The sequence below is a fragment of the Rhipicephalus sanguineus genome, chromosome 10, assembly GCF_013339695.2.
Source record: "Rhipicephalus sanguineus isolate Rsan-2018 chromosome 10, BIME_Rsan_1.4, whole genome shotgun sequence".
NCBI classification, from domain to species: Eukaryota; Metazoa; Arthropoda; class Arachnida; order Ixodida; family Ixodidae; genus Rhipicephalus; species Rhipicephalus sanguineus.
Genome location: NC_051185.1, coordinates 23,170,994 through 23,191,175, shown reverse-complemented (window position 1 = coordinate 23,191,175; position 20,182 = coordinate 23,170,994). Strand labels below are relative to the sequence as shown.

At 43.0% G+C, this 20,182-nt stretch overlaps 1 protein-coding gene across 1 annotated transcript; it reads left to right on the top strand.

Annotated features, from left to right (window-relative positions):
- The first annotated feature begins 143 nt into the window (after positions 1–143).
- On the top strand, positions 144–15,993 carry LOC119407249 (uncharacterized). Its single transcript, XM_037674125.2, has 13 exons — positions 144–463; positions 574–693; positions 2,196–2,273; positions 2,374–2,455; positions 3,119–3,211; positions 3,318–3,348; positions 5,129–5,186; positions 5,693–6,012; positions 7,568–7,740; positions 8,988–9,079; positions 11,325–11,890; positions 12,516–12,568; positions 15,472–15,993. Exons 2-13 carry the CDS (start codon positions 574–576, stop codon positions 15,519–15,521), a joined length of 1,716 nt encoding a protein of 571 aa, XP_037530053.1. The 5' UTR covers positions 144–463; the 3' UTR covers positions 15,522–15,993.
- Positions 15,994–20,182: the final 4,189 nt, after the last annotated feature.

Below are 20,182 nucleotides of genomic sequence, written 5' to 3'. Positions count from 1 at the left end.
CTGAAACATTACCATTTATAATATTAATAAAAATTATTTTTGAAATATAACGTTTGTACAAGAATACAATTAATTAGCATATTCTCGCGGGAAAATCAGTACCAGGTGGCAGCAGCAGTCAAATCTAAACTTGATTCAAGTTGCGGAGAGAACCGCTGCTCTTTGCGAGCCTTCGATACATTGAGCCTGATAAACCTACGGATTTTCAGTGTCAGCTTGACATCTACCGTTGAATAGTTGGCACACTATCTTTGTCACTTAACGTAACTGCGTTTACCTGCGAAGTAGACTTCGTGTTGCCAAGTCGCACCAAGTTAACGGGATCCCTTATGTTGACATCAGTCGGTGGGTGCTTACGGGACAAGCTGCGTCCCGCGCTATCGCCGTTGTTGTAAGGTTACCACAAAGGAAGACAGGGAAAAAAAAAGAAAAGGGAGCCCGGAAACACTGTTTAATACTCACGGTGAGTGCATGTTCATAGTGGCGTTCGTCCAAACTCCCATACTTCCGTTGCTCACCTGCGCGCCACGATGTCTTTTATCTGATTGTGGAGGTGTTCTTTCTGTCTCACAGATGCGGTGGATAAAGTTTGACACGTCCGCTGATGGGATATTCAGCCGCGAACTGTGTCCCGAAGACAGCGAGTATTTACATTCGCACATCGACACTTTCAAATGCATGTGGCACGAACAGGTGTGTTTTGTTATTGTGCTTGCATGCTTTGTGTGGGTGCGCGCACACTAGCGCATGTTTTGTCAGCTGCGCTGGTTGCCGCTATCTCGTCGCGTATTTTGCTCAGGTGCGGGCTTTTTTTTTTTGTTTGTTTGTTTTTTGCGTAGCACTAGGGGCCCCGGCTTGTCCATCCACCGGCTCATGTCGCATGGTCACGCAGTGGTCAACACAGGCCTAAAACAAGACTAACAATGCTCAAAAACAGTGCAAAATAAACTAACAAGGTCTAAAGTAATGTAAACTACATAAATAACCAAGAATTAATCGCAATAATGTACCTAAAATCGCGAAAAACGCTTCTGAAGCATCTGCCTAATAGCCGCGCAAGAGAGGGCGCCACCGCCTCGACAAGCGCGCGATTGCCGAGGGAATCGCTGGGTTGCCCGTGCTACGCACTCCCTCAGGTTTCACGGTAGTGGAGCTGCATTAAGCGTAGGAATTAGAAATACACCAAGACCTACACAAGAACGACATTAGCGCAGAATTTAGAACTACACCAGGGCCCACCAGTGATGCAAAACTATAGGAAAATTGACAATAGCATAGATAGTATTTCTGAAACTGTCGATAGCTAAAGAATCTATCGATGGTACCACTATCGATAAAATAGCGATACCATTATCGCTAGTGAATTTGATAGTACCATTGGTAGTATTACTGCCGATAATACTATCGATAGTGCTGTGAATAATTATGCTGCTGTTGGCCAGCGATATAGCCAAAACATTTGCGATAGACTAATGTCAACAATACTCAGGTCGTTTAATTTATGAGCAATTTTTTGTCAAAAGAAAAAAATTATTTCCTCAATGAAAATGCCGGAATATGTCCCATCAGTGAATTCATATTCAAGTGTAACCAGTTGCACCTTATAATTAACAAACTTAGTTCTTGGTATTTTTATTTTGAAATCACAAAATGCAATATAAATTTTAAGCCACACAGTTTGGCCACATGTAATGGCATGCATTCCGATATAGCTGAACAGTTTGACTTAATTATCATGTGTTAGCCAAGTCTTCTGGATGCAAACTTCCTTGCCATATCAGCCTGCTCTTGCTCCACCATATACCACGCACTCAGGGAACCAAGTTTATGCTGCAATGAGCTCACGCGGTTGATCTTATAGTATCGATAGTACTACTGAATTTACTTTCGATAGCACTATCAATAGTTTTTTTTGCCATCGATAGTTCTATAGTGACTAAACTATTGTAGTTCTGTATCACTACACACAAGAATGACTTTAGCGTGGAATTTAGAAGTACACCAAGACCTACACGAGAAGTACTTTTAGCGCTGGATTTAGGGCTTTTTTTTTTTACGTTTGCAATCACAGCGTATATACCTAGTGATATAAATGGAAAGTATATCCGACTGTCACGTTTAAGGTAGTCACTGCAGCTTTTTTTATTTGTTTTTTCTGCTTTGCATCACATACGTTCTTTACATCTCTTTCACAGACTCGAAACTATTGGGTACGGATGATTATAAGTCTAAGAGAATACGTGAAAAAACACATCTTCACATATGAATCCCTGGTAAGTTCACATCTCCTCACTCCACGTGCTTTTCTCCTACTGAGTGCGACAAATCTTATGTGTTGCCTAAAAAATTTTTGCCCCCCCCCCCCCCTTCAAGGAAAGACTCGGTGCACCTCTAGAAATCTTCGAGATGTTAATAGAATATACTTACATAAACATCTGCTCCAATTTTACGCAAGGTAAGCGCACACCCTCTTTTTTTTTTTCCTGCCTGAATAAGTCTGTAAAAAATCCTTAAAACTGCATCGGTGTGCCTTTAAAAGAGTATTGACATGACTTTTAAATATTTGTTGCTCTAAATAAAAACACTGGTGTCGAGAACCCTAAAGAGAGTATTGTGGTGCCTGGGAATGCATCGAATAATCTTTAATACCGCTGGCTTAAAAAAACGCCTTCAGTTGCGATATCGAGCGGCCGGCGTCTGAGTGACGTGTCATCGCGGCGTGACGTTGTGGGGAAGACAGCAACTCGCGATGTACTAGCGGCTGATCTGTCATCTGCTCGTGATGCACGTAAACAATGATGAGTAAATTGTCGTCCAGCAACCCCGACAGTTATTTCTGCTGTTTAGGCTTCATGCAGGGCGCATAGTTCGCAAACTCAGTCGAACTGTGCCGGCTCGTCGGGGTAATGTCCGTTGTGGTGTGGCTGGCTTGCAGATGCTCAGTGATGAAAACTTTGAAATCAAAGTAAAATATTTGATGCGTGTTTTCTGACTCCGTTGTGTGGAGAGCGTTAACACTGCATGCCAAGAAAACGAAAAATGTCCGTTTTGCGATGTCTCAAAATCGTGTCAGTGATCCTTAAAGCAATCCTTATTAACAAACTTTTTTTTTCTTCAGATACTTTTGGAAGAGCCAAGGAATTCCTAGTGGCCATTATACACGTTGCGGCTAACAAGGATATGAGGTGCAACATAGGATCGCGACCACTGTGTAAGCGCTACATGTAACCTTTATTTTTTCCAAGAAACTTGCCCGCGTGCATGTAGTTGAAGCTTCGAATTCAGTGGTGAACTTTTCACATTGTTTTCTGTTGCAGCAAATGACCCGTTCTACAACAAATTTACGAGGTACGTCAAGCTTTTACGGTGAATCGTGGTGGTTTCGCTTCTGGTGCACTCTTTTTTTTTCTTTCTGTCTCGATGCTTGGTTGATGAAACAAAATTAATGAGCCATTCCTGGTCTAAATGTTGCTTTTTTTTTTTGCAGTGCATGTCTTTGCTTCACGCATTCAAATGAGCACTTAAAATTCACAGCAGAGTTTTGTCGTATATCAAAGCCATTCAATCTGGGGAAGTGAATAGGAACTTTTGGGACCATGAAATATAGAATTTCAAAATCGTTAGTCCCTCTTTTCATTATTATTCTAAAGCACTATTTGCGTTCTATTGTTCTCATTAATGAAGCTTGTGGCCAGTGTGTCGGAATGGAACGAAAAACGAAAAAAAATAAACTATTTTTTGACCGGAACAAAAATGTAACCAATACGTTATTTATTATATCATTCCGGAGTGAAACCGCAATGTTTTTTAATGGTTTTCAGTTCAAGGTAAAAGTTGGCAATGCGGAACAACAAAGGTCATGCAACTTGAGCGTTAATGCACATCTCAGGGGACAGTATAAGTACGTATTTCAGGCAGGGATTCCAAAGTAAAGACTTGTTGAAATTTTCCGAAAAATGGAAAGAGTGGCAGCCGGAGCCGTTGACGCAAGTGGGCCTTGGTGTGGCAGTCACACATGCCAGCGTAGAGAGAACATTCTCGGCGCTGAAGTTTGTTTCATCTGAACAGCAGGCTCGCATCAGAGACTACACTCGATAACGTGCTTCTTCTGGGATCATGCTCACTCCCTTGATGCAAAGCAATCAGCCTGGTCAGAGAATTCGTAATGCACTTATGAGAAAAACTAATTTTTTTATTGTTACTTTAACTTCAATTTTTTGTACACAAATAAAAACTGCTACGAAAGATCCCTTTTTTTTTTTTCATTCTGGAACAGAAATGGAACGGAACTTTTTTCGGTGGAATGAAAGTGAAAACATTTTGTTCAGACACCCTGCTTGTGGCATTACATTCCATGTCGCAGAAGCTCACCTACAGTTCTGAGAACAGTTTGTTCGCATACTCTGGACTGTCTGGCGAATTATGTGATTGTTTCCAGAGGTGCCGCACAGACTCCTAGAGGCACTGATATACGCGGCATTTTCCATGCATCACACCACACCGCTAACTATGTCGCTTCAGCGATGGTGATCTGAGCGAAAACTGGATGCTCAACAATACAGCCACCTGACTTGGTAATGACAACACGCGTTGACAAGCAATCGTTTTGCCGTAGTGCCGCAACCACGTTGTCGGAGTGCCGGACTTGCCATGCAAGTTGCGGGCACACACCAACACAGCTCAGTGCGTTCGGTAAAAAAAAAAGTAGAGGTTATATTCACATGCCAGCGATGGAACACATCCGAAGGCATCAGACATGCCATTCGCATCGCGTCATTGGAGGGAGTATAGACGCCGGTTGTTCACTGTTGTTACGTCGTAGAGCCCAATGTGCACATGCGGGTTACTTCAAGGCTTATCTGTGGCTTAAATGTGATGGACCGCACCGTGCCAACATCTCAGATAATTTCAGAAAAAGCCTGGCATTCACGGCATCCAGTCCAAAGTAGAAAACCTAATCAGAGTTGCCAGACTTGTTCTTCACACATTAATTTTCACATCCTTCTCTTTTTTCTTTATGTATCAATTGTGCCTCGTGAGGCACTGCAATTCCTACAGAAATTATTGGACATACAAAGGTGCAATTTGTGTACAATTGCTAATAAATTTGTGCTCTTTTCCCTTGCAGAGATCATTATAGAACAGTATTTGGCCAACCTACTAACCCAGTCAGGATGCAGTTACAGGTGCGTTACATGGACAGCCATCTTGGTGCAAGGTAGTGCATGTCTGTCATAGTATGCCGAGACATTATTAATTTGCTGCCCTGATTCTCAACCTCCAGTTCGTGTCAACCTATCTTTAACCCTATCTAATTTCGATAGAGGTGAGCGAGTGCATTGTTAAAGTGCATGTTCCAAGGTCCTTCGGCATTCTCTTCATGAGCATAATGTTGCCTGCTGGTGTTAACTTTCATAACTTTTTTTTGTCTCGCTGATTACTGTAGCTTGAACAGCTAGGATCATCTGCGATCATCACTGAAGGTGGCGAAGGGTACCATACCAAAGGCAAACATAACAAATTTAAGATACTCAGCGCAACTTGGCATTCCCTCAAAAAACACACTAACATTCACACGCTTCCATTAAGAACACACCCCACACACAGCGCCTACATACAGAGCGCTGTGTGTGGGGTGTGTATGTTATGGTTACAGTCGGAACAAGTGTCCGTCTTTCTCCCATTCCATCAGGTGTACGCATCCGCCCCGCTGTACAGCCGTTTCGCTGCGGGCGCCATCGCCGTGCTGAAGCAGTGGATACAGGCCAGTGACTGCTCCCTGAAGGACTACTATCTAAAGTTTCACTCCAACCCTTACTGGTCCTACCCCGACGACTTCTGCCCTCGGAAAACATTCTTCAAGTATGTCGAGCAAAACTGCTACGGGTGGGAGAGCCCCGACCCCGAAGAAGTGAGGGAGGTCATGATTAAGGCACCCGACCGTGCGGCAGAGTTTGTGGACGTCGTCCCATTGCTTCCCAGCGACCTCATGAATTACGAAGATGATGATATGTGAGTTTTTCGTCCATATTTCAGGGGTGGGCATAGTTCATGGAAATTTTCTTTTAATTCTTTATCGATTGAGATGAAACTTGCTGAGCGTATGTACATTTGTGGGCAGATTTCAAATATGCAATTATTTTTCTAGTACAGGTCAAACCCACTTATAACGATACCGTTTTTACAATGTATATTATAGCAATGGGAAGGGTCTGCACCGTCAACTTTTATACATTTTCAGTGGTGAAATAACCCGCTTACCGACTGCAATAACCCACTACAATATACAATACCCTAATGCGACATTTCGGTTATATCAACGAAATCTGGCAGCTGGGTGTTCGTGTCACAAGGCAGTGAAACATGAAATCTTTTACAAAGATGAAAACGAGAAATTTGAGCCATTGCAATTTGAGTAAAAAAGACGAAAAATCGGAATCTGAAGAGCGTCAGCATCCGAAATGTCGGACGTTCTTGTAATACATTAATTTGACTCTACGGGGCTGTTGGCAGCGCCGCGAAAGCATCAGAATCTTCAAGCATGCCCGAAAAACAGACGGGTAACTGTATTCTTCTGTGTCGTCCTTATTACCGATGTGCGTTAACATATCCCATTATAGTTTTCCCACAAAAGCCTGCCATCCCCCATATCTCGCTTATTTTTCACACAACCCATTGGTTTATTGGTTAGAATTATTGGTTATGATAACGTAATTTTCGTGGCACATGACTATTGTTATAAATGGGTTCGAATATATAGTTTCTAAAGTACCGATCATTTTATACACTTTTTGGGCGCAAGGGTTTGCCTAAATGGAGATAGTTACAAACTGAATGAGCACATCAGAATCACCTTGAATGAGTGCTCAATGCAAGAACACAAGAATACATGTGTCATGTAGTGCGATGTGTGAAAGGGAAGTGAGGGTGAGAAGGAAGGAAAGGAGGAGGTGAGAGGAACAGGAACGGGTATGCGCCACAGGAAGTCGGTATGTGCCAAGCAGCTCATATCATAACATAGTCATGCGTAGTGTAGTATAGCAAGGGGGTGGGAAAGGGAAGTGATAATGAGGAGGAGTGATGTAAGGGTCAGGAGGAAGAAAAGAGGAAGGGGCCATAGAAAGCGGGTATGCGCCACATAAAGAAAGATAGACGGATGAAAGAAGAAGGTGGTGGTGGCGCTTTCTTGGCAATCTACACTCCAACCTCATTATAACAATGTCACATCTGCCACGAACATAACTTCATTATATCCGAAAATTCGTTATAAACATTTATTTTTGACACTGTATCTGTGACACTATTCTTCATTTCATTGTTACCGATAATTCGTTATATCGTGTTCGTTATATCAAGGTTTGAGTGTACTGCCACACGATTCATGGCCGATCCCTCCTAGTGGGTTGAGCCATTCCTCTAGGAACCAACCAACCACGTTAAGCCTACATTTTCGAAGGAAGGCCGCCCAGCTCCGCAGCTCCTTCAGGCTAGCTCCGCTGTTTCTTCAGGCTTGGCACCGCTAGTGCAAAGCTGGCCTAATTTTTTTTTTGTCTTGCTTGCGATGCAGGAGTGACAGCTGTAGTGAGCACAGCTCCTACAGCGATGGTCAGCACGGCATCAAGAACTGGAGCGACATAATGTTTGCCGTGAGCGATCACCTCATGTGCAACTGTCCATTCCATGTTGCCCAACTGTGCAGCACCTGCATGGCTAACGTCACGGAGAACTCGGATGGTGAACGTGAGTGTCTTTCCTTCTCTGTGTTCATGCTGCCATATTTTCCGGTCTATGTTTTGCAAACTGTGCGCCTTAAGATGTTTAAATTTCATCTAATGTTAACTATGTTTGTGTACAGACATGAAGACAGCTGAACTTCCATTTAATTTCTAACTTTATAAAGGTAGCTCGAAAGAAAATACAGTCACCAACCGTTTATTCAAACGCTGAAAATCGGACTCTGAAGGGCTAAGCCTAAATATGTTGCCCACTGCTGGAAGAAAGCGGTGCAACCAGTGTCGTGTGGTGTCAAGCAAACGTGTATAGAAACTGCGCCATGCAGGCACTGACACGCGACGAGGCCCCAAAATTGCATCGATGCACCCCACACGTGCAAACCAAAACGCCGTTTAAACTGCCAATATCGCCATCTGTTGGCAACAGGAGTCGACAAGGTAGACACGTGGATCTTAGCTTGCGGAACTTTCCAGCTCGCACGTTAGAAGCTGCATTCTCAAGCATTAAATAAAAGCGCTCGACACAGCCACCGCAAATCAAGCAGTGACAGAAAGCACCGATGCGATGGCTTCGTTAAACCCAAAACACTATACAATCTTTCTCTTATAAATGAATCACTTGTAAGTTAACAGGGGAAAATGGTAGTTCAGAGTCACATTGATACCTGGGCTAACTCTACCAATTTGTCTGGAAGACTCAAATTTTGAGTGATCCTGCCGATTGTACGGGTACGGCCATAAATCTCCCGAAAAACAGCGCTAGCGCCATCGTGAAAAGAAAATATTAATAACTAAGGACATCACTTCTCATATTTTCTGATTGCGAGCGGAATGCTTAGGCCACTTTTGCCGCAATGCACTGGTGTCATGCGGAAAAGCGCATTAAGATTGCCAAGGGGCTGTAGTTGTCACAGGACACTGCAGCAGATTTGGCCCTTAATTGTGCACGCACTGTGTAATTACAATTACCACTACGATCGCTAACGTCTACAAACTTTACTGGCAATCATTTATTTACAACATTGCCGCGGCCCTGGGAAACAGTAATAAGTACATCGGTTTTCTTCTCTCGCGTCCCCCCTTCCACATACGGATCCCCCGAATTTCGAGGTCACCAAGTTGGCAGCTGTGCACATTTGTTTGGCTACATAGGGAACCCGAAAATGCCCTTTGCAGAACCCAGTTCAGAACCCATACTGTAAGCAAAGAGAAATTCGCTTGTGCCTTGAACGGAGCTTCCGTTTTTTGTTGCAGCCGACTTTGACAAAAAAGATAGCGAGGTTGACGATGACTCGGACATCGATAACGCTGCAGATGAGGACTACAACTTCTGGCACACGCCTGAGGTATGCAGTGATTTTTTTTTTCTCTTAAATTGGCACGGGCGTACTTGTTTTGTTTTGTTTTTCACGGTGACCATGCTTCACTGGCTAAAACTAGTCGGACTGCACACACAAAGCAAACTTATTTATTTATTTATTTATTTATTTATTTATTTATTTATTTATTTATTTATTTGAATACCCTCCAGGCCCACAGGGCGTTACAGGGGGGGGTGGGTTGCATTTTCAAAAAATTTTAACAATAATAAAGTCGAACAAAGAAAACAAAAAAGTCAAATACATCTAATTGCATCTTACCCTACGTCTAGTTACAATTTAATGTGATTAATATTAATTGCATCATAAGTACACTTATATGCATCTTTATAGGTGGTGGGATACAATATATTGAAAATAAAGAAGAACAAATAGACAAAAATGCGAAAGGATAAATGAGTACATCTAATTAAAAATGTGAACAGTGATCGCATTCTTAAAAAAAGCTTCATATCCTCTTAGTAGCAACGGAGGCGGTAAGGTGATTCCGGTCATAAAAATTAGCAAGTTCAACAAAAAGGAAAGGCTACTTTGTGAGGACAGTCAACACGCAATGCACATTCTATTCAATGGTTATGTGTATGCTAGAACTTCCACAATTTCTAGCGCTTACGCTGGAGCGCAATCTTCTACACATTCCGTGATAGACCTTTCTATCACGCCCCATCAGATTGGCCGAGGCTCATCTGACGGTCAGACGTGAAAACAGCAACCGGAAAACGCATTGAGGCAAAGAACGGGCACAGAACGTACAGACACACCATTCTCTCCGATAGAACGGATACAGAACGGTCCCTGGACGACTTGAATTGGATCGAAACGCTCCGGCCGGAGAAGCAAGTTAGCCTCCTTTGTGTGTGGTTTAACCAAATACCGTGTCGACAGTTTGCGAAAATGGCCACCAACGCCACCCCCAAACGTCTCGTGAAACTGTAACACCACCTAGCGCCCACTCAAGAAATTAACACAAGTAAACTGTTAAAATCATCATGCTCTTCTATTTCAAGCTCTGAAAAAGATTCCCCCAAATATTGATATTCAGTTACAATAATTCTATATTTCTTCATGCGTTGAAAACATTTTTGAATGCATTATGCCAGTGTTTCTCAGCCATGAATTTTGGGGGACCATTGTGGACTGGTGGAATAGGTGAGACTCCTCTTGTAGTGAGAGCAAGAAAGGTGGGGGGGACGGGTCACAATACAGCATGCAGCGTGAAGTATGTGGCTTTTATTAAGCAGATCTCCACAGAACCCCATTTGTACATTTCCCCAGCAGACAATCAAAATGTGACGCATTATTCAAAGACACATCCCCTTCGCCTATTGGCTGCTGTTCCTTCTCGTTCTCTCATGGCATTGCGTTCCGTTCTATCACAGAACACATACGACAGTGTCCCTGGAACATTTGATGCCACATGTTAAAGGGATGGCTCGGTTCGCTTATTGATCGTATATTGATGACTGACGACTCCACTCACCGCTGTTGTACGGCGAGTGATTTGTTTTGGTGGACGCAAGTGAACCCAATAGAGAGTTCGTTCTGTAACTTATCGTCTTTACTCGGATTATAAGCCAGTCCCAATTCTAAGTCGAGACCCCTAAAGTCCGAAGCTGTGAGTCGATGTCAAGCTGGGTTTCACTACCGAACGTTTGACATATCATAACTTTTGTTCAAATAGGTTTAGAGCAATCCATTCTTGTTCTACTGCATACAGTTCTGATTCCAGTTAATTCCAGATTCCAGATTCCAGTTAATGTGATATATGCTGATTTACTTTGTAACTCTCTCAGCTTAGGGAAGATCTTGCTCCCCAAAGGGCATGTGAAATATTTTATATTTTAAAAACTACATTTTATAGTAGAAAAATAATAGCATTTTAGAAATCAGTGAGAAATATACATAAACTCGGCAATTTCGTAAAAAGGGATCAAGAAATTTTTAAAAAAGTTTTGAAGTGCCATGTCCCCTGCTAAACGAGCTTTCGTAATGAAAGCAGCTTGATGTTGCCAACGTGCGCGAAAGCATCTGCTGTCACCATCTTGCTAACAGGCCGTCTTAAAACGCAACACCACAAAAATTCATTGCAGCGCAACTTTCAGACGACTGCAGTTGTATTAATGTGTCGCATTTGCATACAGCAAGGAGCAGTGCAGTTTTCTAGTACGACTTGCAATGACATCTGTAACTTCTCTCTCATTTTTTCGGACAGGTCTTAGCCATACTGCATGCCGCGGAGAAGAAGTTCAGGGAGAGGATGCTGGACGAAGTCGTGGAAGCTCACACCGGCGACAGTGCGGCAGACGCTGCCGCTTCCCCACGAAAGAACAAGAAATCTCGAAAGACCCCTTGCGTCACCCTCTCCATCAACATCACGCCAACAGGGAAGCGACCGCAACCCGCCTTCATGAAGAACGGCGCAGTTCCACCTCCGCCGAAGTCTCGAGCCGAGGTGATCAACTTCGACGACGAGGACCAAGCCAGCAAGCTCGCCGCAGCCCTGGAACGACTCATGTTGAAGATAGAGGGAAGCGGCGGAGCCACACCCGCTCCGCAGCAACCAGAGAAACCTCAAGAGGCGCCAAAGCCTCCTCAAAAGGCATCAACGTCGCAAGCCAAGTCTCAGACGCAACAGAAGCCAGCACCGCCGAAGAAAGTCCAGGCTGCAGACAAGAAGTCGTTGACCAACGGTGCCACTGCCGCCGTGCCAAAGACAGCGCAGCGGAAGTGTGCCAAGTGCGGCAAGAGCGAAGGCGTAAAGCTCAAAAAGTGCTCACTGTAAGTGATTGCCGCCTTGGGAGTTCGCAAGGGTGCAGTGATGTGCCTTTGTAGTCTTTTCTGTGCCGATTTGAAATGTGCTTGCTTTGTTTAGTTTATGAGCACTGACATGCAAATTAGAGTTGTGCAAATTTCTTCCTGAGATCTCTCTTAGGTAAACAGATGCCACTTGAAAGGTGGGGAAACACTCCCTAGATAACTTGTTGAACTGCACGGTTTGTGCTACAAAGCAGTGCGAAGAAACGGAACACAGAAAAGACAGTACCCACATTTTTAATATCACTCCCGAGATTTTTTTTGCTCGTTACAAAAGCTGGTCTGAAATGCCGAGCATGCCGTTAGCGGCGTCATCACATCATGACACGTGGCAAAATATGTCTACTTTGGGTAGTGTTAAGGCTACTTTATGGCAACATGTCTGAAAACATACAAAACAAGTGCGCTGTGACTGTTTCTGCTGGCTTCGCACTGAAACAAATCATGACATTGCGGTACATCCGTACACTTCACGACACCACGAACTTAGTGGTGCCCAGTGTTAGAAGATAGCCTTTGCCATTTAGGATGTGCTATTTATTGTTAAGTCTGTTCGTGCACTTAAAAGGTGTCATTTATTTACCAACAGGTGCGTCCAGCAGAAGATGGACCCAGTGTATTACTGCTCCAGAGAGTGCCAAAGTAAGTGTTTGGTCACTTTGGCGGTCGGCTCTTGTGGCACGGTTCACCCTTTGAACATTCAGTGTACCGTATTTACTCGAATCTAACGCGCACCTTTTTTTTTGGTAAAACGAGTCCAAAAATCGCATGCGCGTTAGAATCGAGTACCGAAAAAAAAAAAAAAACTCGAGTTATCATATTGCCATCGGCATTTCAAAATGGCCGCCTCCTACGCGCCTCGGCCATTGTTTCAGTTCGTACGTGTGCTGAGGTGTTCGTCATCCCGTTCTGCGTTCGCATCGACGGCATGGAAGTGCCAACTCCAGATACTGAACGAGTGCACCACAATGCCGCATTTAAAAGAAAAGTTATTACATGTGCAGAGACGGACGGAAATCTGGCCGCATCGCGGTCGTTCGGAGTTCCCGAAACGTGCATACGAGACTGCCGCAAACAGAAGCGGAAGATTTTTTACAGCGAAGCTTCACGAAAAGGTTTCAGTGGACCAAAGCAGGGCCGGTTTCCCGAAATCGAAGAGCGTTTACAGCAACAAGGAGTTGTCCGACAGCGACGAGGACTGATTCATTACGCGACTCGTATCACCGCCGTAGTGGTGACAGTTTAGCGGCAAGGCCCGTTGTTTGACTGTGTTTTATTTTTTGAAACTTTAGTTCTTTAAAGCCCAAATACTTGTTCTTCGGAATGGGCGAAGGTTGACTCCTACGGACTTCTTTTTGTTGTTTTCTCTCATGAAAAATGGGTGCGCGTTACAATCAATGTTTTACTTTTTTTTTTTTTTTTTGGTCGCGGAAAATGGGTGCACGTTACAATCGAGGGCGCGGTAGAATCGAGTAAATATGGTAAATCCCAGGGTGAAACGGTTACCGTATTCACTCGTGTGAGGCCTGCAACTTGCTTTGAAGCATGCAGATTTGTGCAAACAGTCATACCTAGCGTTGCACACTCGTCGTGGTCTCTGAGATGACATACAAGGGGCGGTCATAAAGTTTGTATTATAGGCATGAACAAAGAGAGAAAAGAAATGAAATTTGAGTAAAAGTTTATTCTTTCTCTACATAATCGCCTTCCAAAGTGACGCACTTCTGCGAATGATGCATGAGCTGCCACAGGCCATTGCAGTGGAACTCTTCGTTTTGAGAGTTCATGAAGAGCGATGACTTCTTCGTCATCCCAAAAATGTTTCCCGCATAGTGTGCTCTTCATGCAAGGGAAGAGAAATCACTTGGTGCGAGGTTGAGTGAGTATGGTGGTGAGGCAAAACTTCATAAGCAGGCAGCATGCATCACCGTCACCTGTGCTCAGTGAGCCGGACTTTCCCGATAGGTGCTGCCATTTTTGCTTTGTTGCCCAAGCAGTGTTGCACGGTATTGTATAGAACAGAAGTTTTCTATTACGCTAAAACTAGACACACACGTACTCATTTTGATGCCTGTTGTGTATGCCTTTTATAAATCTATCACACTAAAATACAAACTTTGTGAATGCCCCTTGTAGGTGCATAGTTCCAATATCAGAGGTTACACCCATGCACTGGTTAATTTCTGGCTAGTCATTTTACCAGATGACGCTAGTTAGTGCTGTCCCTTCAGTGGTCGCATCATTGCTGTCTCCTGTTAAATGGAAATCATGTCTTATAGATCCTGTGCGCTTTGTTGGTAATTGTAACATGTTACAATGTAATATAACAATGTAAATGAAAGAGTCATGTCGTTAATGTGGTGTTGCAAATATGCATTTATAATGAATTTATGTTGTAACGAAACCACGTGCATGTCATATGCAACTTTGACTAGGTTTGACTCTATTAGTATGGCGGGCCACTAATGATTTATCAAAACAGAGTTCAGCAGCATCTAAACATGATTCAGCAAGTTTACAGGTATCAATAGCAAAGTGAAAATTTTTAACACGAAAGTGTTCTATGTCGGAGTCCACCAAGACTTCAGTGACGTATTTCCCGGAAATGACATCGAAAAAATGTACACAATCAGATGACAAAGAAAAAAAGTTCCGTCTACAGGCATCGAACCCACGACCGCTCGGTCCGCAACAACAGATGCCGGGCACGCTATTCACTGTGCCACGGTCACAGACTCTGGAGGCTTTACAAACGCGCCTTTTATACCTACCACTCTTTTCTCACAGTGCTCTCGGTCGGTGGGATGGTGTTGCCCTCTGGGAGCGCTAAAGTAAAGTAATTCATCATTACAGTGGCCTCCGTGATTAGCACCTGCAATGCGTTACACGTCCGTCCCATTCGGCACGTTTTCAATAAAAGTTCAACTTTGTCAATGCCTTAACACGTGAGGCGGCGACCTTAGCCGAAGCGTCGTAAAAGCGTCGGCCTCGCTCACAGCATCACGCTAATCCAAAACAAAAATAGCTTTGCAACGCGCGCCTGCCCCACCTCGCTGTAACACCGCGTTTCCCGCTTATGCGCTCACCCCAAGAAAAATCACGGCCGGGCTACCGGGGCGGCACGACGCGCTTTGCGTTTCCCTCTAGTCTGGCCGTGGTGTTCAATCACATTTTAACATGCCTTGGGATTGCGACGAAGTTCTGCGTCCAATATGCGACGCTCTCCTGGCTATCACACGACGTTCTCTGATTACGCTTTCACCGTTAACTACTACAGCTACCACAAGGGTTTGCTTAATCATTGAACATTGACGTTAGTCGTCGGGATGAAGATGTACCACCAAGCATCAAAATGGGTGCATCCACGTTAAACGGTGCTATAGCTGCCAGACATCAATGTACATTGTGCAAACTCTCTTATATCAATGTCCAGTAAACATTCAGTTACTTCTGTAAGGGCACGTTTTACTTTCGTATTGTTCCGATTCCTATGACGGAGGGATGAACCATGTTTTTTTTTACCCTGCTTTCCATTCTTTTTGCAGCCGAGGACTGGGATGAGCATCAAACCGTTCACATAGATGACATCGACTGAGCTCCACAAGCACCCGAAGATTTTAATAAAATTTCGTTTTGACGTTTCGTTTCACAATTCTTTTTGTCATTCTCAATTCCTTGTTAGTACCTTGGACTGGGTTGAATGCATTCTGCGGCTGTCCGAACATTTAGTCACCACAGTAGTATCCACACTGCGTCTCTTTTAGAGCACTGTATGTCTTCGTGGAATGCAACAATACAAATGTTAGCCAATCTTTAGCGGCGTAGAAATAGAGTTGGGAAAAAAAGAATGAAGTGCAGCTTGTGGAATTCAGAGATGAGGTGTCACATGCTCGGCACAGGCAGTGGCCGTCTCTTTTTATTTTGTTCACCGCTTTGTTTTGCTGTGTATGTAAGCGTGACTGGGGATTCGGGATTACTCACTCTCCCAACTTTTCTTGTCCTGGCTTATAAGTGTGGGTGCAGTTACTTGCGAGCTATGTATTACTTCCTAGATGGGGAGATTAAATGACCTTGGTAATTTCCAGGCTTGCCTTTTTTTTTTCATGATCGTACGCTTTAGCCGTGCACGCATCGCTCAAGTATATCTCTATGGTTGCAGGCTCGCTCAAGATAGAGGTTCATTCCTGGCCGAGGCGTCAAATTCTTTCTGTACGTGCACGTGCACATAGGACTATAATCACTGGATGCAGTGATTTGCTAATTTATATACATATCCTGTGCCATACCAACAAACTAACCAATAAAATTACGCAGGGCTTTGCGAAGAAAGTGTCTTCTTAAAGTGTGCTGCTCTTAAGCGAGTTTTTTTTTTTTTTTCATTTCAGTGTAGTAACACGAAAGTGAAGCAGTCAATCAATTTAGATAAAGTATTTGGAAATTCTACGGTCATTAATTTCACCATCATAGATTTACTAATTGAAGAAAAAAAGGAGGTTACAGTTACCTTCAATTTTGTGCTGGAATCTGCTCATGAATGTCCACACGGTGTCGCAGACTTCAAATCGTTTTTCGTGTTTTGGCCACAGTGGCTCAAACAAAATTTCCCAAAACTTGGCACATTGTCCCTTCAGAGGTCAATGACTGTTTTTTACCAATTAAGAACTATTTAGCCTCTGGCAGACGCCATGAAAATCTATGACATCACACCGAGTTGGCGCGTAAACATCAAGGTGATGTTGCCATCTGCATTTTCTTTTTATGTTTTTCGCAGCAAGAGTAGTGCTTCTGTTACTGTGAAAGGGTAATTAATATGAGAGAAATTGGTTTTCTTGTTAGTGTCTCTTTAAGTTATGTTATCGGGAAGGTACTTGGTTTCTCAACCGTGCGAAAAATTGGTATGTGCGATCTGCGGTGGCTACCAAGGAGGTTTAAAAAGAATCGCTCGAGTGGAAATTATGCCTCGGGAGTGAAGCCATACCCACCCCAAGATGGTGGCCGAAGCCACCATCTTACTAGGGGCAGGATAAAACATCGGCGTAGGAAGGAAAGGGAGCATTTCTCACGCCCAACGAGTTTAATATGGCAAATTTTTCCAGACAGATGCTGTTCAATCTGTGTCTTTGTTACTGGTTTCTAGAAGAAATGGGCAAATCTTACTGGGGAGCAAGTCATCAATACTCATCTCGATATGTTACTTTCATTGAGAAGAGCTATCTCTTATTTGATAATTAATCTAGCATTTACAAAACACAGTAAAACAGCCTGATTTCTAATAGAGCACCACCCAGAAAGAGCATGTTTCCAAGATTTAGGGTGGGTATGTGCTCGCTTCATATTTGCCGGTAAAGCGTTGCGAGAGCTCACACTTCAGCATTTTTTTTTTTACATCTTTGCTGGTACCAGTACAGCTTGCTCTACCACCGAAGTCTGGCCACAACGAACAAGGTGGCTCGACACAAATGGAACAGGTGCCGCACATTATTCGTCACGATTTTTTTATTTGTAGCAAACAGTTCCACAAGAAAGAAAGCACTCCCACATTCCAATAAAGAAACTTCAGCCCAGTGACAAAATCTGGTTTCAATGTGACCACACGTGCAAAGACTGAAAACAAGCAAACCTCAAACAGAAAAAAAAGACTTTAACCACACGACTACGCTAACTTCTCGGTAAACTTTTCTGTTCCATTTTTTTTCCTCTCAAGGCAGAAAAGACTCATTTTTTTATTCATTGTCCTCGTAGTGTTCCACACGTTTTGCAGTTGTGTAAATTGTAAGTGAGAGAGATTGCAGTGCTGCAGCTGCTGTCTGGGTGACGTAGCCTAGTCGGGCACCTTTCGGGCCTTTCGCAACGTCTCCCAAGACAATTGTGAATTGTCTTGAATAAAGCCTGAATCAATCAATCAATCAACTGCCAGGTTTTATTACCATTTATTGGCAATGCACAAAGGGATACACATGCACGAATATTTCTCGTCCCTCGCTAAAAGCAGTAAACGCAGAGTTTAGAAATTGTTAGTGTGATCTCAAGTCATCAGTGGCACATTGTATCTACATAGTTTTCTGTGCCAGTGATGTTGTCTACCTTGTGTCTAAATCGGTGTCAAGCATTCTGCAGGACACAATATCGAGAAAATGGTAGTGAATACTAGATTGCAACTGTACAGGATATTGCAAAATACGGCCACTGACCGCACTAAATATTTTGATGAGGTCAGCAAAGCACCAGAAAGTACAGTGAAGAGGGTATTTTCGGGAGAGGGTAAGGGGTGTCCAATACCTCCATACTTTTGCACTTTTGTATGCATGCATGTATATATATACACATACAAACTGAAAAACTTCAGGGGGGCACGTGGCGTTGAACCCCCTTCCAAACCCCCCACTGGCTATGCCTATGACAGTGAGTATTAACGTGAGAATGAGTGCGTTGTCACACAGTTTGCAATGTACAAGACTATTAGGGTCACAGTCGTTACAGGAGAGCATTAGTTTATACAATCAAAATCCTACACAAGATCACCCGTTTAGCAACGTGAGGTATGCAACTATCTAAATGATTGTTTGCCTGTACATGGTACAAGCAACGCAGAGCATGAATTAACGTCAGTTCATCGGCATTTGTACACTCAAGACTCGGACAGTAGCATTCAAGATTCAGCCCGTCACATAAGCAATAAAAGCAATAAATATGCACATTATGTGAGACATGACCAAGTTAAATGACATGTCCAACCAAGACAATTTTGGTCATAGACTTACTATATCTATTTCAAACACGATGTCACCAACAGCCACACGGAAGAAAACTTTCATTTTGACAATTGCTGTTTATGCATCTGGTCAACTACACCTGCAGAATGACATTCAAGAATAGCCACTGTTTGAACAGCTAGTTGTGAAAATTTGTTAGCGACAACAGTGCACACTATGGAACAGTGTATTGGGAGACTGCTGCATAAAATCGGGATGCCTTATCACTCTCACTGCTAAATTTCCACTACAAAGTTTCGAGAAAAAGATTTTTCGCTCAGTTCATTTATACTGTTGCAGCGCTGTTATCTACATTTTACATGGGCAACCATCACACTAAACACATTACGCATGCTAAAACTGTAATTCATCTCTAGTACCAGCTGCTCCTTATATCAAAACTCTAAAAGTCACAAAAGGCATGCAGGCTAAGACTGTCGTTAAATAGATGAGTGGAGGGCATTTCATTTTGCCCTAAAGACGCAAACAAGTTGAGTAATGAGATTCGTTTGCCACTGCACAAATGTTGCCACGTCACTGAACTGTTGCAAGAGGTGGCTTTCGAGGACACGAAACTGAATGCTGAAAGTTTGCGCAACTTAAAATTGCACATTTTTGCAGCAAAGCTGTCAAGAGCTCAATCTCCTGCAACAGTTCTTGTGTGGTCATTTTGTGACGTGCTTTTCTGTAGAGGACGTCCGGCACAATGGTACCTTTTCAAGGTTACCTTGACAGTGTCACAACCTTCCGAAATATGAGAAAAAACAAAAAAAGACGGGAAAGGCCACACTCTCGTAGGCCACAGCATCTTCAATTAAATGTGTGTAAAGATGAGAAGGTGAGGGTATGCGTTGTTTTCTAGGACATGCTACTGAAACTCCTATTGCAAGCAGTAGTCAATATAAAATTAGTAGGGGTGTGCGAATATTGGAACCTTCAAATACGAATAATGCAAAAAACTGCCTTTGACTATCGAATATGAGTGTATCATTAAAAAGTTGCAGAAAAGGAAGTCACAATACCTTTTATTACTCTTTTAAAATAAATTAGTGAAAGTGCACTTCGTTAGGTTGCAATAGACTGACGGTAATTCTGGTAATGCACTCATTACAAATTATCATGAAGAAAAATTAACTGCCTGATATATTCCCAATGCAAACACTCCGTATGTGCTGAAACAACACATCTCAATGTGGAAAAAACTCATGGAAGTGAGGTGGCAGAATTCAATGTAAGGCTCATATAAAACTGGTACATATTGGTGATGTTTTACTGTAAAAGTATGAATGCTTAGCTCTCGTAATCATGACTTCGAATATTTGAATTTGTCTGAATATTTGCTTCTTTAACCGTATATTTGGCCTTGGTCAAATGTTCGAGAAAATTCGAATATGCATTTTTCTAAACAAATGTGCTTCGAACAAGAAAAGTATTTCATTCGTATTCGAAATTTCTAATATTCGCACACCCCTAAAAATCAGCATTTCACGAGTCACAAAGTGAG

Coding starts and splice junctions, on each gene's coding strand:
- LOC119407249 (XM_037674125.2), top strand. CDS start 574: ATGCGGTGGATAAAGTTTGACACGTCCGCTGATGGGATATTCAGCCGC. Junction 2,456..3,118: donor CTGCTCCAATTTTACGCAAG/GTAAGCGCACAC, acceptor TTTTTTCTTCAG/ATACTTTTGGAAGAGCCAAG. Junction 5,187..5,692: donor CAGTCAGGATGCAGTTACAG/GTGCGTTACATG, acceptor CCATTCCATCAG/GTGTACGCATCCGCCCCGCT.